At 42.6% G+C, this 26,918-nt stretch overlaps 1 protein-coding gene across 4 annotated transcripts in view; it reads right to left on the minus strand.

Moving 5' to 3' along the window:
* ESRRG (estrogen related receptor gamma) overlaps nucleotides 1-26,918 on the minus strand; it is a 283,470-nt gene that overhangs the window by 60,489 nt on the left and 196,063 nt on the right. For 3 of the 4 annotated variants that reach the window (XM_069608574.1, XM_069608576.1, XM_069608573.1), the window contains 2 exons: nucleotides 24,820-24,930; nucleotides 18,352-18,534 (listed from right to left, as the gene is read on the minus strand). In XM_069608574.1, the coding sequence (XP_069464675.1) occupies nucleotides 18,352-18,534; nucleotides 24,820-24,930 (294 nt within the window). The remainder of the gene's footprint in view (nucleotides 1-18,351; nucleotides 18,535-24,819; nucleotides 24,931-26,918) is intronic. The other variant, XM_069608575.1, reaches the window with a different exon arrangement.

The following is a 26,918-nucleotide window of genomic DNA, read 5'->3' on the forward strand; positions in this document are numbered from 1 at the left end:
GCTTAGCCTCTAATACTGGAAAGATGGCGTCAGGGTTAACATGCCAGTTGCATGCATATTCATGCATATGTATGGAGCCTCAAAGCCACATGTTCCTAGCTTGCAGGGTTCATGAGCCTGCAGAGTTGTGCGTAACCCCTATGCCATGAAGTGTAGTGCCAGTCTAGTTGAGTCAGCCGTTCACTTCTAAACAGGGCTGCTGTGCTTTCAATGGACAGCACCTGCCATTATTGGCAAGGTTACCATAGAAACCATTCAATGGTAATGCCTTGTTTTAGCATTGCTACCATACTTTCAATGGCAAAGTAGCAAACATTCTCCAGAAGAGATCTAATGGAGCTCTAACACATCATGGATTCATCTGGTACTAATACTGAAGACCGCTTTGCCATTGCATCTCTAGCCTGCACCCTAGAATCCAGGAGTCTCCAGCACTCATCCCCATCCCACACTCATTTTGCTGTCCTATAATTGGTTGGCAGGCACAGATGGGCGATCATATCTTAAGCTGTTCCTGGTGTTCTAGACCATACCACAGAGACCTCTGCCAATGTGCCACAATGTGTCCCAGCAGCAACCATGCCAGTCGAACAGGTAGATCCACACAATATTCGACGGGGGCAAAATAACCCTGATGGCTGTACTCTATTGTATTATTGTGTTTCACATAACGCTCTACCATGAAAACAGTCGTGACTTGCAACACTCTCTGCTATTCCAGTTATAGCAACAATGCACAGCTTTACCAATGCAGCCCAGAGTTGACCTCTGCAACACCCACTGCTATTTGATTACAAGGATCCACACACAATGGGTCACCTAGATCACCCAGTGATACTCCCAATATCGGGATCAAAATGCAGCTCTGCCAATGCACCTGAAGCCTAACCTGCAGCTGTTCCTGCTGTTCTAATGCCCAGCATCTCACACCGGATCCACAGCACAAGAACTCTGCCAATCCACCTCAAGCCTAACCTGCAGCTGTTCCTGCTGTTCTAATGCCCAGCATCTCACACCAGATCCGACGCACAAGACCTCTGCCAATGTAACTCAATCCCGGTTCTGTATTCCAGTACACACACTCCAACCTTCTCTCCCCCTCTCTCTCTGCGAATCCCTTCAACTGAGCTACTCACTGAAAAGTAAGGGCAGGCAGAGAACAGAGCCGCTCTCCCAGGATGGAGAGGAATGGGGAAGACGCATTAGGGGACGCAGGGGGTAGCGGAGGACACGCAAAACTCAACATCTCTCTGCAGTCTGAAGGCCGAGGCCTGTTCCTCTATTACCAATGCAGAAGGACCCTTGAGTGTTGACCAGTTCTGTGGGAGTCGATATCCGAACTCTCATGTTTAGCTGCCCCCTCACATTATGGGGTTCTCAGACATGTTACCAGCTTCTCGGGTGAAGCAGGGTTCTTATTTGAAATCTCACTCCATTTGGCATAACCACCAGTCTCACGGCACAGTCATTTCTACGTAATGATTTCCCATGTGACTCATAGTGGAAGCATGTGTCATGGGATGTAATGTAAATCCACAAAGTTCACCTCCACAGTGAGTCTAGGGTTCAGTGCAGGCAGCGTAGCATTGGAGATGCTCCTGCTACAAATAGGGCCGAATATACAGAACGTTCAGCGTGGCGCAAATTGACTTTGCATTGCAAAAGTAATCTTTGCACTGTGCTAAATGGGCCTCATTCATGTGCTACTAGCTACTTGTATATGAATGAGGCCCATTTAGCACGGTGCAAAGACTACTTTTGCAAGTCACTTTAATTAGGCCCAGTGCAAAGTGTACTTTTGTAGAGCAAAGTCATTTTGCTCCGCTCTGTGAATTAGACCCAGTGTACCGTTCTGTGAATTAGGCACAGTGCAAAGTGTACTTTTGCAGCGCAAAGGCACTTTGCTCCGTTCTGTGAATTAGGCCCGGTGCAAAGTGTATTTTTGCAGTGCAAAGGCACTTTGCTCCGCTCTTTGAATTAGGCCCGGTGCAAAGTGTATTTTTGCAGTGCAAAGGCACTTTGCTCCGCTCTTTGAATTAGGCCCGGTGCAAAGTTTATTTTTGCAGTGCAATGTCACTTTGCTCTGCTCGGTGAATTTGGCCCGGTGCAAAGTGTATTTTTGCAGTGCAAAATCACTTTGCTCCACTCTGTGAATTAGGCCCGGTGCAAAGTTTATTTTTGCAGTGCAATGTCACTTTGCTCCGCTCTGTGAATTTGGCCCGGTGCAAAGTGAATGTTTGCAGTGCAAAATCACTTTGCTCCACTCTGTGATTTAGGCCCGGTGCAAAGAGTAGTTCTGCAGTGCAAAATCACTTTGCTCTGCTCTGTGAATTAGGCTCGGTGCAAAGAGTACTTTTGCAGTGCAAAATCATTTTGCTCCGCTCTGTGAATTAGGCCTGGTGCAAAGAGTACTTTTGCAGTGCAAAATCATTTTGCTCCGCTCTGTGAATTAGGCCTGGTGCAAAGAGTACTTTTGCAGTGCTAAATCATTTTGCTGCACTCTGTGAATTAGGCCTGGTGCAAAGAGTACTTTTGCAGTGCAAAATCACTTTGCTCCACTCTGTGAATTAGGCTCTGTGCAAAGTGTCTTTTTGTAATGCAAAGTCACTTTGCTGCCTGCTAAACGTTCTGTGAATTAGGCTCACAGTCTTCTCTGTAAAGCACGTTGCTGCTCATTGGAGCTAGATCCGTGCTGCAGGAAACAACTGAATAATGAAAGGGGGCTACTGCCATCCACAACAGCTGACGGCCGCTTTGCCCATACGAAGTTTACTTATCATAAAAAACACATCATTAACCTGTTCACAAATCATTACCTGTATACGTTTCAAAGAGCCCTGGCCCTTCTACAGAGACCTGCCCCCCTGAGGCTCAGAACCCCAGGCTGCCACACAGTGCAGGCCTCCATCACGCTTCTCCTTATTTTACAGCCATTTTCCCTGAATGTCAAAGTCAATTTGGTGCAGTTCACATTGCTGAATAAATCAGAGGTGAAATCCTTGCTAAAAGTTAAATTTGATTTGCTAAAAGGAGCTTAGGACACCTATTAATCAATCTATCCAGAGTGTCAGGGCTGAGGCCGTGATAGACAGGCATTCATTTGGAGATTGGCGGAGGCAGATAAAGGGGGGATGCAGGGAAAGAAAGGGCAAAAGCCAGACCTTGGGGGTTTACATGGCAACAGCAAGTGGCTGAAGGGGTAACCTGAACATGCCTAGGCATAGGTAAGAGGCAGCCCTGTTTAATAGGAGAGGAGAATGGTGACTTTGAAGGTTACGGGGCACACTATGCGTTCAGATTGTCTCTACAGGCTATTGTTTTCCAAAGCTTTCACACATGTTATCAGGGAGCTATGTGATTTTAACTAATGATAAAAGCGAGAGTGAAATCTTAACGAAACATTAAAACCGGGGGTTGGGGGGCGATTTGTGTTTGGGGGGGGGGCAAGCACCCTGTTTCATCATTTATGAAACCTCACCTTAACCCCCTCCCCACTTGTTTTAAGCCCTTATCCCACCCCCACAAAATCCTCACTCTTATAGGACCAAGTGAAACAGAATATGGACATTAAAACTAACTTCATTAATCCAATCTTGGAAAACAATTTCGCAAAAGCAACACAGTGCTTTGAAATGCCTGCACTACTTGAGTCTTGACTACTGACTTCAACATGCAGGAGCAAGACCCAGAATTGCTCTCTTAGCGAAGGTAAGAGTCGAATTACAGGAACATCAGAAGTGGTCAATGGTGTTTTACAAGATGATCTCTCTAGACTGTACTGCCCATCAATGTTTCCGTTTCACACCCATGGCACACTTGTGCACAGTTGTCACTATAGTGTACAGGACAATAATAGTATGTTGACTCCCTTTAGCCTGAAGGTGTGCCCTAACACACCCCGAGATGGTATCACAGGTGCATCGCAAATCCATGAAGGTCATGCATAAGGGGACTTTCTCCATGAATTATGCATTATAAGAGCGCCCTGTTCCCCCATCCCTACCTGCTTAGGACCCTTCTGTGCATTTCTATCTTTTAACCAACACCCACTTTCCTTTGATTCTAGACCAATTTCACACTTTTCGATGCATAACTTTCCCGAACTATAATAATATTAATACTAATACTAATAATTAGAATAATTTCTTACAAAACACCCTATGCTGGATTCTTCCCACTTCTAACCTCTGCAATAACAAGTGCTATCATTACCTAACAAAATGCTACTCTATGCATTGATGGCGGAAGGAGGAAGGACGTAGTTTACCCTGCCATGGGATTTGAACTTGTCAAGTGCAGGCTGGCCCAGTGTCTGAGGCCATCACTTAAGTCATGAACTAGCCACCTGTACAAGCCATTATAATCTGATCTTTCTTTCTTTCCTTGTCCCTCTTTCTTTCTTTCTTTCTTTCTTTCTTTCTTTCTTTCTTTCTTTCTTTCTTTCTTTCTTTCTTTCTTTCTTTCTTTCTTTCTTTCTTTCTTATAAAACCACGGGATGGATATATATATATATATATATATTTTCAAATATATTCATATATATTCACATATATATATTCAAATGTGATACATGTTGGCAAAGAACATTAGCAATGTATTAAGTTCCATAGGTAAGAGTGTTTACGAGAATAGTATTTATAACACCCAACCACAGCTACTTCTATATTAAAATAGAAGAAATCAACACATATGTATCAAATACATATTTTAAACGTATGCACTTGGTTGTCACAAATTCAACCAGTTATTTTTTGTAAACAAATTGGGGTTTCCCCACGCCCCCACTCCTTCACACCCCCACTCCCTCAACCACATACCGACACATGCACATCTATATGTGCATGTCGATGGTGTATTTCGATCGAAAGTGCATAAATTAAGTGCGCACTTTAAAAAAAAAGACCATTATGAAGACACGTGTTATGTGATCGCCTAACTGATTCTAGGTAGCGTTTGATAGCTAGTTACATTGTCAGTAGATTATGATGAAGAAAAACCATAGCACTTTGCTGACAATGGCAGACATTTCTCATGAGGTCTCCCTTTACTAGAATAACACATCCTGGGGGAAGGTGCACAGATGAGCACTCACATTGCAGCTCCCATGTAAGCGGCTCAATGTCCTCGGTGAGCGGTGCAAGTGCGCGCTTGGCCCACAGCCGCATTCTTCTTGCCACGATAGACTGTTCAGGACCACAACATTATTAAAGATGGACGTGTTCGAACTGAGACTGGAAGTGCAATGAAACACTTGAGAGCGGTCCATAAAGGATTGGCACGGTGATACGTGCCAGCATCAAACTGATTAGGAGGGTAATGATGGCACTCAGCCTTCCCTAGGCCAGATCTATAAACCATATTGGGATGGAAAGGGGGGGTGAGGATAGTGCAGAGTTACTTGAACGATTGCAACACTTTAGCACCATTCCAGTGAATACAGAATTCAGCAATTCGTGGGCCTGGTTTACCACAATGGCACAATCCCACTGGAAAACACTGTGTAACCCAGGCCCCATGTGTCTGCACGATACACAGGGGTGTGGGCATAGAACCGAGAGTCTCCCCCTCTATCGCCTGTGTGCTGCCCACGTGGGCCAGTGCAAGCACATACATGCCTGGGCTTCACCCAAGACGTTCACGTTATATATGCCCCGGCATACCATGCACATGGGCTATCATTGAGTGCAATGGCCCTGGCGGTGGCATTACCTACTGCACCCTTCGGGCATAACATCAGCAAGGTAAGTGCTGGTGACTCCTGGCATCACAGCACGGCTGGCGCAGACTCTGTGCCCGAGGGCGCCTAGTTTTGTGTTCATGGGGCGGGATGTCCCATTCTGGCAAGTTGTCTGCTGATGATTGCAGCCCTCGATACTGTTGGCAGGACACCTTGCTTGGGATTCTTTGGGAATGAAACACATTTAAAACAATTGGGCCTCATTACATGTTTGGAGGTAGCCTTGCCGGCAAACCGTCAGGCTGCCGCCATACCTGCAATTTTTTCCTGCAGTGGCGAATGGGCAATTATTGGCTCATTACGGCCCCGCCCGACTCTGTTGTCGCTCATTCACGGGCACTGCAATAAAATGCTCCCCATTCCCATTTGAGCCCCATAGGGCTCAATGGGAATTGGTAGGTCGGATGCTCCGGCACCATTCAGAATGTGCCGTTGCATCCGACATGCGCTGCTTGCTGGTACCGGTACAACCGCCAGGTCAGTCCTGGCGGGAAGGCACCCGTGAGCAGAACTTGTCATTTGCCGGTCCAGTAACAACGGTACTGGCCGTCTTACCGGTACCGTTGTTAACGAACCAGCAAATTATAATGAGGCCCATGAGATTATAAATCCCCAGGTGCACTATTGTTTGTAAACTGTGATGTCATCAGCTGACAAAGTGGTGCTGCAGCTGCAACTACCTGCTAGGCAATAGATGATTTGTAATGACTTGCGCAGTGTGAGGTGCCCATTGAGTAATGCAGCAATGCCGCCTAACACGCGGCCTTTGGGAATCTGTAACGTGTATCGGGTTGCTTCATGGCATTCGGCAATCAATGTTGCTCAAGGGAGATAGAAAATGGACGATTTTTGATCGATTAGTCTGAATTAGTGACTTCTCCTGACGTCATAACTTTACGTGTTGTTTTCAAGCATGCATATTTTTCAGAGAGCATTTTGTGCTCCGGCATGCCGTTAGGAAGAGATTGATGCCGTTAGGAAGAGATTGTGAGAGCCTAATGTTTCCCGCCTGCCCTTTGGAGGAGAGAAGAGTGCACAGTTTTGCTGATTTGCATTGGAAGGACGGTTCAGACCCCATGACCAGGCAATGGACAAGCCACTCTTTGCTTGAATGCAGTGTGTTTCATTTTAACGTCCTTACCGACTTGTAAAAAAAAAGAAAAAGAAAACAGAACCATAAAATAAAGGCTTTCCAAAGATGTTCCATTCGTGTTCCTTTGGTAGCCGGTCAGATAGCACAACAAGCTAAGCGCTCGCCCCTGGTATCTGAGTGCAGTCTTCTGTGGCAGGTTCAAATCTGCCACAGATATCAGGGGCGAGTGCTTTGCCTTTCATCCATGCCAGGCCGATGAAATGAGTACCACTCTGTGGGATAAGAATGTCCTCTGTTATTTGGGAGCTCTTGGAGCTATGGGTGTGTAGGGCCATATAAGAAATGTATTATTTGCCTTAGTTATCATTCTCTTCGGTTACAGACAGTGCGGATATAGTTTAGCGGTATACAGAACCCAACCACTGGGAATATCATGACACCCCTCTCCAAACATATTTTTATAGGTCAGCAAATATAGGTTATCTCTGCTCGCGCTTGGCTGGAGTCACGCTCAATGCCTGACTAAGCACCGTCAGCGTAACCGTCGCGAACGAATTTCCATAGGAATATTTTTTTTTAATCTGACACAAAGAACAACAATAGATCTGGCGGCTGGGTTGATAATCTTCTTATCACACCCTGTGAAACCCAGCCCGGCCGCCTCCATTGCTCCCGCTGCCCGGGCTGCCGGCCGGCCGGAGCAGGCCCGCACGCCGGGGGGACGGAGTGAAGTGGAGTGTGGAAGGGCCTCCATATCTACATAAAAGAGATTAGAGGCGACAGCGTCCCCTTTTACAGCTCAATCATACTGTGTTAGCAATGCGCTTATCCGAGCGTGGACGGAATTGAAAGAGAAATAAAAAAAGACTCCGGCAGATAGGGACCAGAAAAGTGAGGCATGAGCAATTTCTGAGGCTATAAAAGGATGGTAATGGCGGGGTGCTGTCATTCTTAAAAAGGGCTATTAGGGCACACTCATCTGTTCATGTGCCCGCACGTTCTTCTCACAAAAGTCAAGCGTTTCCCAGCGGCCTTGCCATCTCGCGGCTCCTCTGATAAGACCTAGTCATGTTTCATAACAACACACTCTGCACGCGTTAGACTTATTATTGCAAGCAGACTAATTCCATTTGCAGATAAAGACGATTGTCCTGGCCTACCCTTCCTTGCCTCCGTTTCCATTGGAGGAGCTGAGCTCTGCTTCACCGCGCAGATCTCGCTCTAGCTAGAATGGACCCACGTCTTCCTTCTTCACATGTCTTTAGGATAGAGAAACATTTTAGAGGAAACATATTTTCCAATCAGCTTTCAGGAACCATTCTTCCATCAGCAGCAACGAAGCGGTCTTGACTTGCGTTCTGCGTGGCACTATGTGTGAAGCAGTAGACTCACTGCGGTCGGCTAGAACAGGAGCATTGCTTGCCCCGATTCAGCCGCGCTGGGGCATGTGTGACTTAGCCGAAATGGCCTGTTCTACTTTCACATTACAGGTGGAAGGTTCTTTCAAGCCTTCATAACCCCCCCATAACTTCAGTGTTGTTTGATAAACACACTGAAACTATCGGGAAGATAGCTTAGGGGCAACGTGCTCACCTTGGAAGCAAGACGACGCGGAGCAACACAGGTTCAATCCCCGGGTCCGCGCTTAGAAACCTCTGGGTATTAAGCACGTTATAAATAACCTATCATTTCATATCATACCCCAATGTTCCAACCACAAGGATGGCAGACTATACATACACCACACCAATGATACCTAATAATAAGTGTGAAAAATCTGTGCAGTGGCCAGCAAACTTTCAGAGCTGTCTCTCTTGGGTTAAACATGATATGTATAGAATAGCACTGCATTTGAAAGCAAAGAATGTTTGGGAGCAAACGGCTTCCATCTGAGCTAATTTGCATTACCTCAATACAATATTCATTTGGCTCACAACCGAAGGTGAACATCCAGTGAAGGATACTGGGTATTGCTGAGACGCGTGTCACCGAGCTGAAATGGATCATGATCCAAAAATTACATATAGGGATTTTGGTGATATGATATAACATGATGTCAGAAATGTCACCCACAAATTATATTATATATATATATATATATATATATATATGTATATATATATATATGTATATATATATATATATACATATATATATATATATATATATATATATAAAAAATTAGGGTGGTGTCACCACTCTATAGTTAAGATAAAAAATAAAAAATAAAAACATTAATTGACTTTTGAAATCATTCTATTGATAATAATTTTGACTTATTGGATGTACATGGCTGAGATGTACTTAAAGTGCCTGCCACCCTGCCCCAATTTGGAAAATAGGGGACAAACTCTTCAAATGGTTTAAAAGTTATTCACCGTGGACAAGAAGCTGTTTTTGGACAAACACAAATTGTATTTGCCCTCAGTGAAAAGGTGCATCCTATAGAAATTCACATATCAGAAATCGCTGGGCGGGTTTGCAGCAAATAAGTAGTACATTGGTCAAAAAGCAGTGTGGTTTTGTGTAAATCCATGCAGACGTTTTTATTTAAAGTTCAAACAACATTTTTATAGAGAAAGGTAGGCTGCTGGTCGAAATAATTATGTACATATCTTCCACAGTTCATTTCCGCATTGAGGCTTTTCAGAAATAAAAAGTCGCTGTATTTTATTATGCTTGGTGCAAATGTTGAGAGGATGGGTAAAGAAAATCAACTAAAATCATATTTGGAAAAGGGAAACGGGAGGTTTGACGCCAGGAAGGATTTGGAGAGTGTGTAAGAGCACCAAATGACAGCTTGGGGAAAGATAGAGAGCCATTTTTAAGTCAGATCAATTCTGGTTTCTCCGGGTTCTCAGTGGACTACCGTGGGTAATACAGGAGATTCAAGTAGACATGTAAGTGTTTACAGGAAGAAATGGGGGAAATTTGATATTAGAAGAGGGTCAGGAGAAAGATGAAGACATCAAAGTAGGAGGAAGGATTTACATGTAGAGTTGGAGGGGGCTTTTTGTCTTACATCAGTAATTAAAAGATGTTGTGTTTGTTGGGCCATGCTTTTTCACACTAATTGAGGCAAAAACCAGGGGTCAATATCAAAGGCTAGGTCCAGTGTGAAATGGTAAATTACTATTAAGTGGGAGAGGGGGCATGGACAGAAGCCATGACAAGTGGGCTACCGTTTTTTTTACCGTAAATGCTAGCACCACAGCTGGAGGATATGGCCAATGGATAGCGGTCTTTCACCCCAATTGGTGCAAACTGGCAGCATCCATGACCAAAATTCACGGTCACTGGGATGTGATTATTTATTGCTAAATTTAATATGGGCCAAGGACGTAGGCCATCCCCATTGACCACAGTCTTTTATCGTAATTATTGCAAAGTTGCCAGTGGTCATGAATTCTCACTACTATGGCTGAGGTAAGATACAGAACAACAAAACCCTTACAAATCTTTGAAAACACTTTAGTTAAGAGACATTTTAGGTAAAACTATTCAACATAACATTACCCTTGAAATCTGGCAGGAGTTGAAAGTGACGACCATCTTAACTTAGAGTTCAACCGTTGCTCGGCACCAGAGCCCATACATGATATAACAGCTGGCACCAGAAATGACATTAGAAATTAAGGTTGTTTCCACTTTCCAACACTTGGCGTAATGCATGGGCTTTTGTGTTGACTTGTTTAACCTTAACTGTCTCTTAAGTAACGTTTTTTCACTGAATATATATTTGTTTAAGTGGTATTTTAAAGTGCTATATGTCACCTTGCAACCACTTCCACAACCTGTCTACTTTGTGCATGGGGATAAGGTGGACGTTTGGGACTCCTATAGCAATCACCCCTGAGTCAGGGGGCGCACATGGCCAGTAGCATCGTGCCAGCCCGTGCCTAGGCAGGCCGGAGCAAAGGAAGAGCTGTGGGTGGTTACCGGCCATGTAAGCACCCCAAATAGATGGGGTGATAGCTATTTGCACCCCGGGTGTGATAGCTATTGCACCCCAGGGTTTTCCCAGGGTGCAAATACTTTAATTTGTTTTGTTTTATAATGAGAGATGGGCTCTGTGTGTATTGTGCAAGCCCAATCTCCCATTAAAACTAAAAAATCAAGATGCCTGCCGCCAAAGGGAAATGTATTTAGTCCCTTTTCCAGTTTCACTGCAAGAGCCGTGGGCTGGTGTTGCACCGGGCCGGAGCACAAAGCTCTGTTCCAGCAGGTAAGTGGGGAGGGAAGGAGGGGCTGGGAAAAGGGACCAAGATCTCTTTAGGGGTGTGAGGAGGGTAGGGACAGGGAGAGGCACCACTGGGAAAGGGCCATATCTGGCTGGAAGATGCAGGCAGTACACTGTGTTCTTGCCTGCCCTTCTTTGGGTTTGAAAATTGGTTAACCTCTGTGATTGTGAGATTAGTCGTTAATTTCATCTGAAGAGGGAAGGAGGGTAACTAGGGGTACATACTCTGATGGGGGTGGGGGGTTCTTGTTCCTCAGCCAAGTTTTTGGTGGCCCCAGACCAGTTGGTTATTGCACCAGAAAAAACATGATTTTTTTCCAGCGCCTAAATTCATACTTTATAATTGTAGTTCTTAGTTCATAGGTAGTCCCTTTTCCCGAATGTTCCAGGCATCCAAACCACTGCAATTTGTTGATTAACGATAGATAACTAGTTAGAAAGTTAGACTGATATATGCATTTATAAAAATGTATAAATTTATTAAATACTTTTATAAACCACATCATTCATTCATATGTTTGCTTTGGCAGAATTTGGTGTGGCCCCTGATGACTAAGTGGCAACATCACCCAGCCCCTAATTAGATCTCAGTGGTGGGTGGTTTGCTATGATTGTTTCACAATACTCTCCTCTTTTTTGGGATCTTCTTTCCAGCAGGTGTTTGGCCTGTGAAAGAGTGCAGCCTTTACTGAAATTAGGAACTGAGTCAGTAATTGGTGCCAATCCTTTGGGGATGGGTGGGGAGGACCAAGCATGAGTAGCTTGCAGCATGAGGACTGATTGAACAAGCTGGTATTATAGACATACAGATAGATAGATAGATAGATAGATAGATAGATAGATAGATAGATAGATAGATAGATAGATAGATAGATAGATAGATAACACATTGTAAATCTATGCATTGTTTTCTAACACAAAGCAAACACCGGAACCAAGCCACAAAATTCACAACTAGGGATATCAATATATGCTGCTATGGATAACTTAACAGCGTCTGGAGATGCGAGGGAGGGGAGAGGATAGTTCGCCTCCTCATAACATGTACTGCACAATACTTCACATCTTTGACATCAGAAATGATGCTTTAAGAGCAGCAGCAAAGCATCGCAAGCAAGTCAGCATCCGCAAACGGTTGTATCTGATTGTGCAGGAAAGCAACCAACCAATTTACCAAACATACTGGTCTGGGCTCGGGTGTGTGTGTGTAACAGAGAGAGCTCACTCCACAAATCCACTTAAATTAGCTTTATGTAGGTATCTTCTAGCGATGAATCTCTCACTCGCCCCCCTAACTAGGTTTGACTTAATTTGGGGCGCTTTATTAGCAAGCGGTGTAAGACAAAGCAGCCAGTATAATACAGAGTGATGTTTAAATTAGTTTACAATTTGCCTGGGCTCATCCAGAGGTGCGCTGAACAGAGCCGTTCAGAAATGTCAGCTGGGTTCCTAACCGCTGTAACAAATTGTTGCCTGGACGCTGCACACCTAATGACTTCAAATTAGCCTGACTGCGATATTGCCTGACAGTTCGTTACGACTGTTAGCAACATGGCTGGCGTATCATGACCAATACATTGATTTCAGTTGGGGCTGGGAAAGGGACTTCCATCAATTTGATTAAAGAAACCACTGTAGCATTCAAAGCACAAAGACAAACTAGTTTAAGGAGGCAGAGAGAGAAGCCAACTGGGCCTGAAAAACATTGCTCACAATCCCAAGACCCATTGTGCCTCATTATGGGTCCAGCGGTAACCCTGCTGGTGAGACCGGCGGGTTGCCACCGGACCCGTAAAAATTGACCGGCGCCTGACTTCCCGGTGCCACAGGCTAATCCATGTCCGGCGGCCAGGAAGTCAGGCACCGGTAATTTTGTTAATCCCCATTCTCATAGATTCCTATTGGACTCCTATTGGACTCTATGGGAATGGGGACACGGGAACACTGTTGCTAATGGTGCCGGCGCTCCCTTGAAAACTCTGCGGGCGAGTGCCGTTCTGCCCGCCAGGTCTGATCTCCCAAGCGGGAGGGCGCCCGCCTGCTGATTTATAGTGTGCCGATCTGGAAACAACAATGCCGGCAAACTTACCGTTGTTTCCGGACCAGCACACTTAGAATGAGGCCCATTGTGATGCAGGACATAAACCTTTGATTTTACTAAAGTATGTTATAGAAGGCTGTCAGGAGTTGCAGCAGGCGTTTTCCCCACTATTTAAGAACTCCAAGGTCTATAGTATGTATCATTTGAACTGAGAAATCACAGTTTAGCATTGTCTTTTCACCAGACCAAATGTCTAACTGTTTCCAAAGTTGTTAACCACAATATACAAGCACTCAAAGCAATTTTTACTCCAGTTCAAATGTGTTTGGAAAATTGCACCGCAGCACTGCAAAGCTTATGTAACATGCGTCCAACATTGGTGGGAATCACGATAAATGGCACCTGCCCATATTCACGAGCTTGTCATAATAAAGATTGTTCAAAATTCTTAATTTTCTATAAAATATTTTTGAATGTCTGAAGGCGTAATATACTGCTCTAGGTCACTGAAGAAAAGATTGGGGAGGGGGGTCATGTTGAACACCCCCAGTAGATGCACAGTGCACATGGAGACGGCCTCCATGTGCACTTTTGTGCAAAAGGTTCCTGTGTGCAACTCTCCTCATTTCCACTATGTGGTGGAAACGTGAGGAGTAAAAATTAGGCACAATCACATTTACTGTTCAATTTGCCTCCAGGTATGTGAGGAAGGAAAATGTCACCTGCAAAGTCCACTTTTCAGGAAGCATTTACAATGGATTCCTAGGAAATCTGCCTGCTTTTACTATGTAATTTCAGGCAGATTCCATAGGAATCCATTGCTGTTATGCCAGCATGAAAATGCACAGGGGGTTAATGCACGGACATTTGCATGGCAGAGCGGGAACAATATCCCCACCCTGCTCCGTATGTCCACCATCCACATGCACAAAAATGAGGTGGACAGGAACAAATCCTATCTCAAATTTATAAAAAAAAATTCCAATCCAATTCACCTGGAACATGGCCCCAGAGTCAGAACTCGTGAGTATTTCTAAAGACTGCTTTACTAATGCTGGAAATGTTCATTCCTCCTTTAGTGAAAGCAAATCCAGAGGATTACCTCTGGTTCAAGAATGATTGGCTAAAAATGATACATTTCTTTAATAGTTGCAAACTACCCACCCACAAAAGTGGTAGACTTCTGCCAGTTCTGCCAGCTAAAAAGAAGGGGGGATTCACAACACAGTCTTCTACAATAGGCCAAATATGTCCTGTCCTCTTCAGAAAAACACACACCGACAATCAACAATAACAGATGTTTACAACTCTGCATGCCAACCAAAGAACTAGAGAATAAGAGTCTCTTCAAAGGGCCAGTGAAGTTGAAATGAGGGAAGATGCTCTGTGATTGTGCTATTGTCTTCCTAACAGGTGGAAGTAGTAGGCAGCGGTTCACTGCTGCACATCGACTGCTTCAGCTCCGATCAGAGTGGGCTCCATGATACTCTGCTCAGCGAAAGCTGCCATTCAGCCAAACCAGGAGACCTCAGTGACTGGCAATTCCCTTTGAACAATCAACTATGGCAAAGACATTGACTAGAAAAGGAGTATACACGATTTTGCTTGTGCTTGTTTACCTTGTAATTAAACACTTTTGTTGGCATTACAAACATTATTGTCAGTGTGTTGTTATTATTATTATTATTATTATTATTGTATTAGTCATCGTATTGGCACTAATACTAAAACAATATTACTAGTAATGTATTTTTCAGAACTGAAAAGCTCGAAAAGGTCAACACGTATAAGTATTTGGGCATATCAATCTCTAATTCACTAAAAAATAATGATAATGAGATTGAAATTCTACAGAAATTACACCCCTTGATTGCCCAGGCGAAGTTACTAATGCATAAATTCACAAAATGTTCCTATTCGCACATTCTTCTTTTTTACAAACAGAAAGTGATCCCCATCCTTACATATGGTGAAGAAACTTCATTACCCAAACAAGTTTTGGGATGCACTTGGATCCAAATTTTGGAAAAGAATCTTGCGGCTCTAAGCATGTCGAAAGCTATGCTTCAGTTTCAACTGGGCCTAACATCCTTGCATTCACAAGATCAATGGAAAAGATGTGCGCTACTCAGGAAGTGTCTTCTAAATCTTGCCTCTACAAATGTAGTAGGAATGTTAGCGTGTTATTTAACAACTACAAATTATGCTTTTTCCATCAGATGGGACCAGAATACATTTGATATCCTTGCAGACTCCAAAATCTCACTAGAAATGTTATTGAATAACCCATCTAGAGCAAAGGTCAAATTATTTCAAATGGACTGGATTACTACTATTGAGGAATGCTCACGAATGAAAGACTTTGACATAACTGTATTTGGTCACAAACAATTAGGAACCCGAGGAGGTTATTTGCAGAAATATCCCTCTCCGCACATGCGGAATCAGTAATTATGCTTCAGATGTAATTTATGGCATACTAGGGCAGTACTAGCGAGAAGGAAACTTATATCCGAGGACCAAAGTTTCTGCAGATGTTGTAAAGTACATACTCAAAAAGAAACCCTGTCTAATAGAATGTCCAAATTTAGTTGATATGCGGAAGAAACACTTTGGTAGAGTTACATCTTCACTTTTACCCATGAATCAGACCCAAGTTTGGCAATGGCTATTTTCCAATTCCAACCTATCTGTACACATTGTCACTACCCATTTTCTTAGTGAATTATTCAACATTGAAAGCGATTAAAAAGGTGACTCTTGGAAGAAACGTTCAGAGAATAGCCTTGTTCTCTTTTCTCATTCCTTTTTTATGTTTTGTTCAATAGAACTTGAGGTAAATTATAGTGTACATATCCTGTTGTAATTGTACGCATTTGATACCGTTTCTGCCTTATGACAAAGACAGATTGTACTATATCTAGCTTTTGTAAAGATGCATTTGTTACAATTGATTCAATACACATTGTTTTATGTGATATATGTTTTAGTTATGTAAATTTGAAAGGTTCAAGAATTTGAACTAACCAAATGCAAAAAAAACATTATAATAATAATATTAGCACTACCAATAAAAAACCTAATCATTATTATAATTGGTACTACTAACATGATTAGCTTTAGTATTATTATTACACTTATATGTATTAAAGTTGTTGTTATTATTAAAGTTAGGGAAAAGTAATATTTTTGCTGTGATTAGTACTGGGATTAATATTAATGTAATAATGTAATGCTAATAAATGAACAATAATATGGTATTAATAAACATAGTCATAACGACAATACTTACAATTGTATTATTCATGTTAAATACGTTATTTTTATTTATACAAATATTATTAATGTAATGATAATTCACTACCACATAAGAATATGACTAATAATATTTAGTATCATTGTTATGTATTATTGTTATTAATAGTATATGTTAGTGTATGGTAATTGCATTATTGTCATTCTTATTGTTAATGATTAGTATATATAAATAATAATAATAATAATAATAATAATAATAATAATAATAATAATAATAATAATAATAATAATAATAATAATAATAATAATAAAGCACATGCCTCTATAGGTTGGCAGAAAACACCTTTTATCATTGTCAGTGTCATGGTATCTCAATATTACAAATCTCAAGGGTGTTTCTCAATAAATAGGCCAATTAAGAATATTTCTAATTGAGTACTTCTGATTACGAACAACTCCGAAATAATACAGTAGAATTAAAAGTAAGCTGTACATGTATTTAACATTCTTGAATGTTGAAGCAACAGTCCCTCTAAGCTGTTATTGATCAAAACCAAGTTTTCAAATGACGTGCAAGGGACATTTTGATAGTTAACTGGATGAGTGGGAGCTTGTCTTTCAGGCAGTACAAAAATGAAATTGACAGACACCCACCAGTAGCGCAACCATCTCTTAAAAATACCTACACTGTGAGGCCTGCAACCTAACCAGACATCATCAGATAAGGGAGATTTTGGACTAACTATTGTTGATGATTGTTGATGATGCTGGTTTTTGTTAAAGGAATAGGGCAATTCACCGGTGAAAACAGTGCCATAGGAAAGCAAAACAATTGAATATGGAAGAGACCAAAAGAAGTGGGCAAATCCAGGAGTGTTCACGTTGTTAGATACCACATTTGGTCTGTCTTCCTGGTACATGTTTCCACCTTATCTGGCAAAGTTGTGAGGCCTAGTATTATGATTATAATATCGAAGTCAAGAAGAGTCATTTAAGTCATAGTTAGATTTTTCTAACTTTTGATGTCTAGGATGACAACAATGAATGTAGATTGAAAGACAGTATTGATCATATTCACAAGATTTGATAACCATTTACAAATTACCCATCAAACTACTCAATCCAGCATCAACAAACTGTTGAGCCCATAAAAACACAGCAAATGCAAAAACTGCTGAAATGTTCAGTAGAGTGTGAGTGGGTTTGGAATAAACACATAGTAATGAGGGCTGGGATTGTATGCCTATGGACAATAAAACAAACATAGGATTTTAGCATGACCAAGACATAGGGCCACATTACGACCCTGGCGGTAGCCGTGCCCTTATTAAGGGCACAGCTGCTGCCGGTAATTATTTTTTACCGGGTCCAAGAAAAGGGCGATAACTGGGTTATGCCAACCTTTGCGGTCCTGGTAATTGCCCTTTTCTTGGAGCTGGTAAAAATCAATCCCCATTCCCATTTGAGCCCCATAGGGCACAATGGGAATGGGGAGGATGCTAAAAATTACGAGCTCATTGTTAGCATCCTGGCCTGCTAGCGGGTCCTGCTTTTCACGTCTGGTCCGACTGGTCAGACCAGACGTGAAAAGCAGGACCCGACGTGAAAAGCAGGACCCGCTAGCAGGCCTGGTAATAGGGCATCCCATAATGAACAGTGCCGGTCCCGTACCGGCACTGTTCATCACGGGACCGACAGGGTCCTAATGAGGACCATATTGTTAAGTCATGTTATGTTATCTTATGATGATGTATACCATGCACCGCTACCATATCGCCTGAAATTAATTAAGTGCACATTTATCAGCTGCATATTTGTTGTGGATATCATGAAACCCCCATTGAATTGATTGTACTATTCTATGAGTTTCCAAGTCCAGCACTATTTGAACATTGGATGTGTATATGCGAATATGCAAAAGTCTGAATTTCTGATATGCGTCCCGCCCCATTGCTTAACCCCATAGTTACTACTGTGCATACCTGGAATATGCTTGGCCCATCCAATGATTACCACCAGCTCCCTGTCAGCCAGGTCACAAAGCGTGGTCAGAGCTTTGATGTCACTGTCGGGGACTGTGGGGTCCGGCATGGCATATATTTTCTCAGGTTCCGCCACCAGCAGATGTGAGACGATCTTGTTATCTGAAAGAATAGACCAGAGCACTGCAGGATCAATAGTAGTATCTTCCTATTTCCAAAAGTACATGAATGATCTTTACTTGTGTGTTCAAGATCTATAGTGTTAATAGCACAACATTTCCACAAATCTGTTTTTATCTGTGAATTAAGATATTTGCTCGAATTCAAGATGAACAGGATAAGGATGCAAGATATGTGAAGCAATAGGAAGGAATACATCACTGAAAGTGTATTTTTTTCTTCAAATATTGGTTTTAACGTAGCATCAGTGTATAGATTTCTCTGTACCTCAAACAGAAAAGTCACTAATTAACTGTGACTAATTATCCAATTTCGTCTTTCTTTCTCATTTCTCACTTGTCACATCTGCCTATATGTCTGAGCCTCTTGTCTGCCTGCAACATGACCTTCCTCTCTCAGGGTCACGCCCTTTATGTTCCAGGTCTGGAGTCTGAACATTTTGTCATCAGGCATTTTACCATCTGTACTCTTGGAGCTTGGAAGTGCCTGTGTTGCAGAAATTCCCTGGCATGGACTCACAAAGATGTGCACTGCAGCAAATGATTGCTGATTCGGAGGGAGCATATCTCAGGGAGGACAGCCATGATGATCGTTCAGGGGCAACACATTTGTTCTGGAAGCAAGACAGCGCAGAGCGAAACAGGTTCTAATCCAGGCGCCCCACTTAGAAACTGGTCTTTGGTATTGAGCGTGTTATAAAATAATAATGAATTAATTTATCAGAATCGCTAACAGCCACCTCCAACCTCATGCACGAAGCCTACACGTCAGAAGATCCTGGAGCATGTTTGAGATGATCCAGGCCCCTTACACTTGCTCTAGATTAATTGTTGGTGAATCAGGTATAAGACAACAGGTGAAAAAGATTCCTATTGACGTCCAATGATTTGCTGCTTTGCAAATCTTTCTAAATTAGACCGCTGGCACCTTTTTGTGTGCCAGCAGATTGATGACCCCCATGCCTACATCTGCTGCATTGCCTGCAGCTCTAGTACTGGGTGGCAGCTCACCCTGGGCATTTGCAGTCAGCACAAAAGCCCCCTCAAAGCTGAGTTGGGGTATGACTAGGGTACCCACTTCTATAGATGCCAGACTTTACCGGGCACAGAGCGGGTACTACATATAATGGGATCCACGGGCCCACTGTAAGAACACGTTTCCAGTGCAGTTTGTAGATAAGCAATAGCTGAGGCTGCTGTGTTATGTGTGTAAACAAGTACCACAACCTCTTAACATGTAGGGAGGCCAGAGGACACTGTAATAACATCCACTTGTTAGGGTCCATTGGTGGTTTTATCTGGTCACCTGCCAAAGACTGCACCTGAGCATCACAACCTTTGGCCACTATTGGGTGGTTTTAAGTCTTCTCTCCACTGCAGAAATGTGGCAAACAAGCTAGTGTATTTTGTGTGATATTAAACTTCCTGTAAATCCACGGAGAAGCTCATTTACATGGGAATATGCCGCAAGAAAATACGATGTCCGGCGGTCCTTGGTATTTTAGAAGATCTATGCAGCACCACCTGAATTACCATACACAAGCACATATCCTGTCTTAAAACCCCTGCAAAAACATTTAATCTGGTTTAGCGCTCATTTTGCACCCCAACCCATTGTTGAAGAAATGGGGCCCATTGTCTAAAATAATCCCCGGGTGAATGTTATGATTTTGCATCTTTGAGTAGTGTCTGCAAATGAAACAATGTTACTTCAGATAACGACCACCCGGCACCTTCATCCTAACCATTGTCTGCGTTTAGATCTCTCATTGTCGCTAGATGTACCCTTGCAAAATAAACATGATTATTTCGTTTGTCTTATTGTAAAGCTAGGCTGTGTTAAATATCACAGTGTGGAATTGTACACCATTTTATGTTACAGTGCACATGCTCTGATATCTTAGGTATTGTTGTGCCCTGTTATACATCAGAATATATAATTGTACACTAATTTATATAACAGTGCACCAAACTATGCTAACCTATATATTGGTATGCCTTGTAAAATATTGCAGTATCTAATCACCACCGTATGCTGTTCTATGCTACACTACGATACCTTATTTATGTCTTTTTGTAATATTCAGGAATGAAAGTTTGGTGTTATAACACTATTTTTGCAAATCGATTAAACAATTGGAAAATATTTTAAGGACCATATTCTACGATGCATCTCCTGCGTTTCACACATTGATACATAAACATGTACTTTTGTGTTGCCATTTGGATTTTGCAAATAAAATAGTTACACAAAATTGGACAAATTGCCAGCCATTTGTTTTTCTTTTGTGTTGTCATTCACAATATGGATAATGCATACACTAATATTCAGGGAAACATGTGAACAAATGTATATATTTTTAAATTACATTGTTCAACGTGTAACGTGGTATTCTTAAGCTAGATGTGTGATGGGAGATTGTTTTGGCTTGTATACTTGGATCAGTGAATTCTATGCGACTTGATGCAGTACTTTAGAAGATGTTTTAAAGATAAGCCGACATAGCCTTTTACTTTCAACTGGGCAGCTGTGAAAAGTGCCTTTCATATGGTTTAGGTCACTAGAATATAATAAATATAAGTGCCTTAAATATAGCATTATAAACTGAGAAAGAGGTCGTTATCATGGGATAATGAGTCACCAATTTATGGCTGGAGGAGAGGTCGAGGGACATAGGTTAGTGAAAGGTCATTATCCCAAGTGATAATGACTCCTCCCGAGGTCCATAAGGCTGTTAGCACATGGTGATAATAGCATTAAAGCTGTTGGAGTTGTGGTGGTGAATTAAAACATGTTATTAAATAACCTGTGTTTTTACTTTGTCATATTTAAATACCAATGTTGTCTTCATAAGGTAAGCATTTTAATTGTAAACTTGGTATAACTGTGATAGTTTTAACAGGAGCTTGCATTAGGTGCAAGGTTGAAGTGAACTTATTTTCTTTGAAAGTGGAAACATTGTTCCATACGTTAACATTCACATTGGTGTGTTAAGTTAGGTTGGATTGTCATGCTGCAAGATATCTTGCTTGGAAATTGACTGCTGTTTTTTGAATGAAGAGCAATGCTTTCATTTGATTCTCTGGCTCCTGAAGTCAGAATGGCAGGAATGCAGTCAATGCCAATAGTTATAGAATGAATGCTCCACACTCTGATTGGCTGAGAGGAGGTCAATAACAATTTCCATGTGCTAAAGAAAGACATGCTCTTTCCTAAGGTACATAGCTGCATCATGACAAGTGCTCTACAAGATGTGTGCCTCTGTACGAATCCAAAATCTGTGCTCCAACAGTGACATACATTCTAAATACACTACCAGGGCTCTGCAGCCAGTCTCCTCATCTCACACACAAGGACAGAGCTCAAATGTTCTCTTAGTGCCGCTTAACACAGTGCATCATTTTACAAACCGTTTTACCACTAGCAGGTTTCTGGTTTACCCACGAAGACCACTCTTCGCCAAGTCTGCTTCATCAAATCAGTACATTATTATTCTGACAACGTCACAACCTTAAGGCAGGCCAAAAGGTCTAGCCAAAATAAACAGAAAAAAATGGAAGGTGCCTGTAGACGTCAGCATCAGATCCACAGCTGCGCGGCCTTGTTTACAGGGATGCAGCACGCCACTGCTTCCGCGTTGGGAGCTGGCCCTGGAGTTCTGTCTGGGATCCGCGAGCCCAATCGTCAAGGAAACCGAATGGCCAAGAGCATTCTTTTCAAAGTACATCTTATTTAATGATTTCCTAATTAGAATCAATACGACCCAATTTCCATGGCTGTGCTTTTGTGGCGAGCAAACAGGCTGCCGGCTTGCAGAAAATCTCTCGGGCGACGTCTAGGCGGAAGCCGATCTCAGAGTTTCTTGACAGTTATCTGACAGGATTTGTAAACTAGCTCTTATAAATATATTTTTTATAAAAACAAGTTTTTAAAAAACAAGCTGACCAGTTGAAGTATGTAAGTAGGCGTCACAGCCCCATAGGTTTCAGATGGCTGGTCAAGAGGAGCACTAACGTTTACACAGGCCAACGCATGAGAAAGTCATCCTGTCGTGTGTTTTCTCCAAATTCTGTGAAATGTGTTTTTCTTCATTATTTTAAATGTAGGACTACAATTCCCAGAATTCCAAGGTAAAAAGCAGGGCTGCATAATTTTCTCACGCATTACATCGAGAAACATGAGCACTCTGAGTCAAGCTGCACTTGCACGTTCTGAATACTCACAAGGCATGGTAGGGTCGCCCCTCTCCCTCTTCCCCCTCTGCTCCTAAATATTTTGTTGTAATTTACTCCCCACCCTCCTTGCCCTGTGGGCGCTTTGAAACAGTATATTCTTATTGTATAAGCACCTAACGAGCGAACAATACATAAATAAATAAATAAGCGATGTATGCACGGGTTTCAGATCAGCACCAGTCACCAAGAGCCACCTCAACCACTCTTTGTAAACGACACTGCTAACAGTCACACTCAATGACAACATTACACAAATGAATACAGGGCAATCTGGACACCGCTAAATCCAGCCACGTTAAAGCCCCATAATGAAATTAAGCATTAGAGTTTATTACATTTTATAGAATTATCGGAAAGTTTTTACTATAATGCAGAAAATCTGCTTAATGTAGCCCAAAATGCATTTACTCACTGGCCGAACAGCTTAGGGAGGCTGAGAAGCGGATGCCAGATTGGACAATTGAAGGTATAATCAGCATAATGTTTTTTTGGAAAGGCAAAGGGAAACTGTGCCATATGTTCACTGAAGCCTGAATTTCATGTAAAACGGGTTGACTTTTTTTCCCGTTGATTTAGAGGGAATACCCTTTCACTCACAGTTTAAAGCCTGTCTCGTGCACCACAGCTACACACAGGTTCATATATGCTGCAAGGCGCAGCGACCCCTGCCGTGCAGATACAGACACAGGAACACGTGAGCTGTGAGTGTATTTACTAACTTTAGATTTTGAGTCCTCATTCCTGTCCAATAGCCCATTATAAACGGTGCTGTGTGCAGAAGAAATCTGAGATGATTCAAGCGAGTATCTCAACCCTATGGACTTAGTTCACAGTTGCTTGCAATGCACATGGAACTGGCCAGGGGTAATATATTCAGGGGGCGAGGGGAGGGGCGGTTAACCCTTCAAATGTTGGGCGAGGGTCCATCTTCAGAGACTTTGGTGGAGGGGCAAACCTCCTTGAGTTGGGGCATCTAACTTCTTTACACATTCTAATGACACCATTCTGGTGCGGCTTCAGTGTTACAAGCAGTTAACTCTCCCCTTCACTTCTAAAACCACACACTTAAGGAATGCTGTGAGAAGGAGTTGTCTCCAGAAACCCCACACTTCTAATCACCCCCCACATAAAAGTGCTAACACCCCATCACAATTTCAATTGCCTAAATATGTATGCATACAATCGCAGTTGTGGAATGCTTTGCGTTAGTAATTGCTGGGCCTTTGTTAACTGTGCAGCCACAGGCACCGTTTATGTTCTATGTCCTGTCCTGTCAAGTCAACGTATCCAAACATGTCTGCGGGAGAGTTGGGGTGGGGGGCTAATTCCCAATCTGCCCAATGGCTGTTGAGCCACTGGATTTGCCAACCCTCATTGGCTGTGGCTAACCAAACTGTAGATCATCAAGGGCATAATTAACTCCCCCTACCCTGCAACTATTGCTTCCTATCCACGCAAGATCGTTCAGCATAGACCAGGGGTCTTCAAGCTGTGGCTCTCCAGATGTTTTAGACTACATCCCCCATGATCTCTCACCATTGACTATACTGAATAGCACTAATGGGAGTTGTAGTCAAGAACATTTGAAGGCCACAGGTTGCAGACCCCTGGCATGGACTTTCAAACTTCAGTGGCTGAGAAATAAGTTAAAGGTTAAATAAAAGCCCCATTGATACATGCTATATGACTAGGCATCGACCCCTTGATATTTCCTTGGCTTATTCATCGTTTCCAACAAATACAGCGCAGGCCAAGCATTATTAACCTTCTATAGTGATCCAAATTAATGATGCTTCTAATGTGCTCTGCCCGGGAGCATGAGCAGTCGCAACATTAAGGTAGAGAAAGCTACTAAAATCATTTTGTTGTAAAATATGAAACTGAATCTCCTGAATTAATAGTCACATCTGGGGCCATTTAATGTACCTTCAAACCTAGAATTATCTGGTACCTGTTAGGTTTACTCAGGATGCCCCATGCCTAAAGAGGCTCGTGTTATGCAATATGGCGGGGTTGCACTTCCCGGCTAACCTGCAGTATCTCATATACTTACATGGTTTTTTGGCTGGCTGGACGAGCTGCGGATTCAGATAGGGGCTGTTCTCTGCATCTATTCGCCGCTTGTACTTTTGACGGCCTCCGCGTACTCGGTCGAGACGAACACCTAGAAATTGGAAGAATTGATATTTTACAGCGAATGCTTTATTGTGACAATGTTTTTTTGCAGGCACTTAAACGTCCAATATCATTTTTTAATTTTTTTTGGCTAATTCCATACAAGGAAACGTATGAGTTTATTGCCAGTAAAGACATAAGGTGCAGCGGTTCAGGTTTTGCATAGTTATTGAAACACAATAAATAACACACTGTCGAAATCAATGGGTTCACACTTCCAGAACTGAATGCAAAATATACAGTTGCTGGAATGTAATGAGATAGATCTAAAACACACTGTGGAAATATGCTGAGCAATGAGCAGTGCACAGACTTGATCAATGGGAACAACATGCGCAAGTCCGGACGACTGTGAGCATCTCAGAGTTGCACATGGTAACAGGCACAGGCAATGCCTGCAGCATTGTGCAGCTGTCCTTGAGCAAATCATTGTGAAATGCATTGGCATGAGGGCCTCTTGCAGATGTTCCAAGCTTTTCCAGATGTGCTCCAGCGTTAGGCTTTGTGAATCAGGTGCAAGGTAGCAGGTGCAAATCTGAAATGTCAAATATATAACAAATATATAAATGGGTGCCACTACTGCCCGCCTCCCCCCAACCCCCAGGCAAATTCAGAAACTGTGTGTTTATATGGTCCCTGAATGTGTATATTAAAGTGGTATGATCAGCTGATTGCATGCGTGACCAGGTATGCTGTTGAGCATGTGACTTGCAGGGTGGCGGAGAATCGTGCTGTACACCAACCAACCATTCCCCTTCACCACACATCCTTATGTGTCCATTAGAGAACCGATTCACCACACATTGCAATGCACATACATCATGTGAGAAATACACATGCGTTTATATTTCGTCAGAAACATGTTCTTGAACTACCTCTCGGAAATGTATTTTCTATTCTACAGCAAACTGATAGTTCACCTTTATACTGCTGCCACAATATGACAGGTTAGGTGAGTGCCACTTGTAAAGCTCAATGTTGTTTTAAAAATGTGTTTAACCACCCCCTTAATTGGTGTCCTGTTTCTACGTATACTCAGACATTACTAGTTGATATCGGAGTACTCTGTATATTTGGTTGGTGGCTAATGCATTCAAATATACATCAGTCTCTGAGATGTGTCATTGTTGCCTCCTTTTGCATGTAGCTGGTTTTGTGATTTGCTGAAAATGTAAATTTCTTTATGTACTTTAAATTAAATTAACTCCATTTTCAGAACACTTGTCGGGTTGAATGACAGCCTCACATGACATGAACTAAAAGGTAAAGTAGGCCTCTGCTGCAAGAGATATTGCATCTAATGGCAAGGCACACTAAAGAAAATGGCAGGCCTAAGAAGAAACATAATACATTGAAAGGGCCTGGTGAACAAACCAATGTGACCTGCTGAAGATGACACAAGGAACAGTGGATTGAGGAATGTGTGTGTCTTTCTGCAGTTGAAATCCTGAGAAAGCTAGATGAAATGTAATCAGAGTGCACTCCCACTGTTGTGCGGCACGAGACCTATTCATAGACTTGATTGCACAACGTTTTGGCTGGGAAATGTTCACGCAAGTCCTTCATATGATCCGCCAGCACAGGGCAGGCGTAGATATACTTGCATGTAGGATTTGCAGCACGCAGGTGGGGTTGCATGTCAGATTTCGGGATGCATGTACTGAATTGAGGTTCCGATGTAACCTAGGGGTGGGCGTAAGCAGTGTGGTGTGGTGAAGGAACATTTTACAGGGGTTCACACGCAGGTTTTCCTGAGTTATTGCAGAGTTATGTTTTTTTATATGCATGTTGTCAGGGTGCCAGATACAATTATGGGGGACCCTGGGCATGGTCCCCGAGTCGCGGGCCTGCTTATGGAGGATCCCACGTACTGTTTGAAGGATGTGTGTATTCGTGCTGAGGGGGAGCACACAAAGGTAGCTGTTCTGGCTGTTCATGCTTTGCGTGTGGTTGTGACGGGGGAGTTCTGGGCGTGAC

This window comes from Ambystoma mexicanum, chromosome 4q (genome assembly GCF_040938575.1).
Source record: "Ambystoma mexicanum isolate Mex_15411 chromosome 4q, UKY_AmexF1_1, whole genome shotgun sequence".
Taxonomy (NCBI): Eukaryota; Metazoa; Chordata; class Amphibia; order Caudata; family Ambystomatidae; genus Ambystoma; species Ambystoma mexicanum.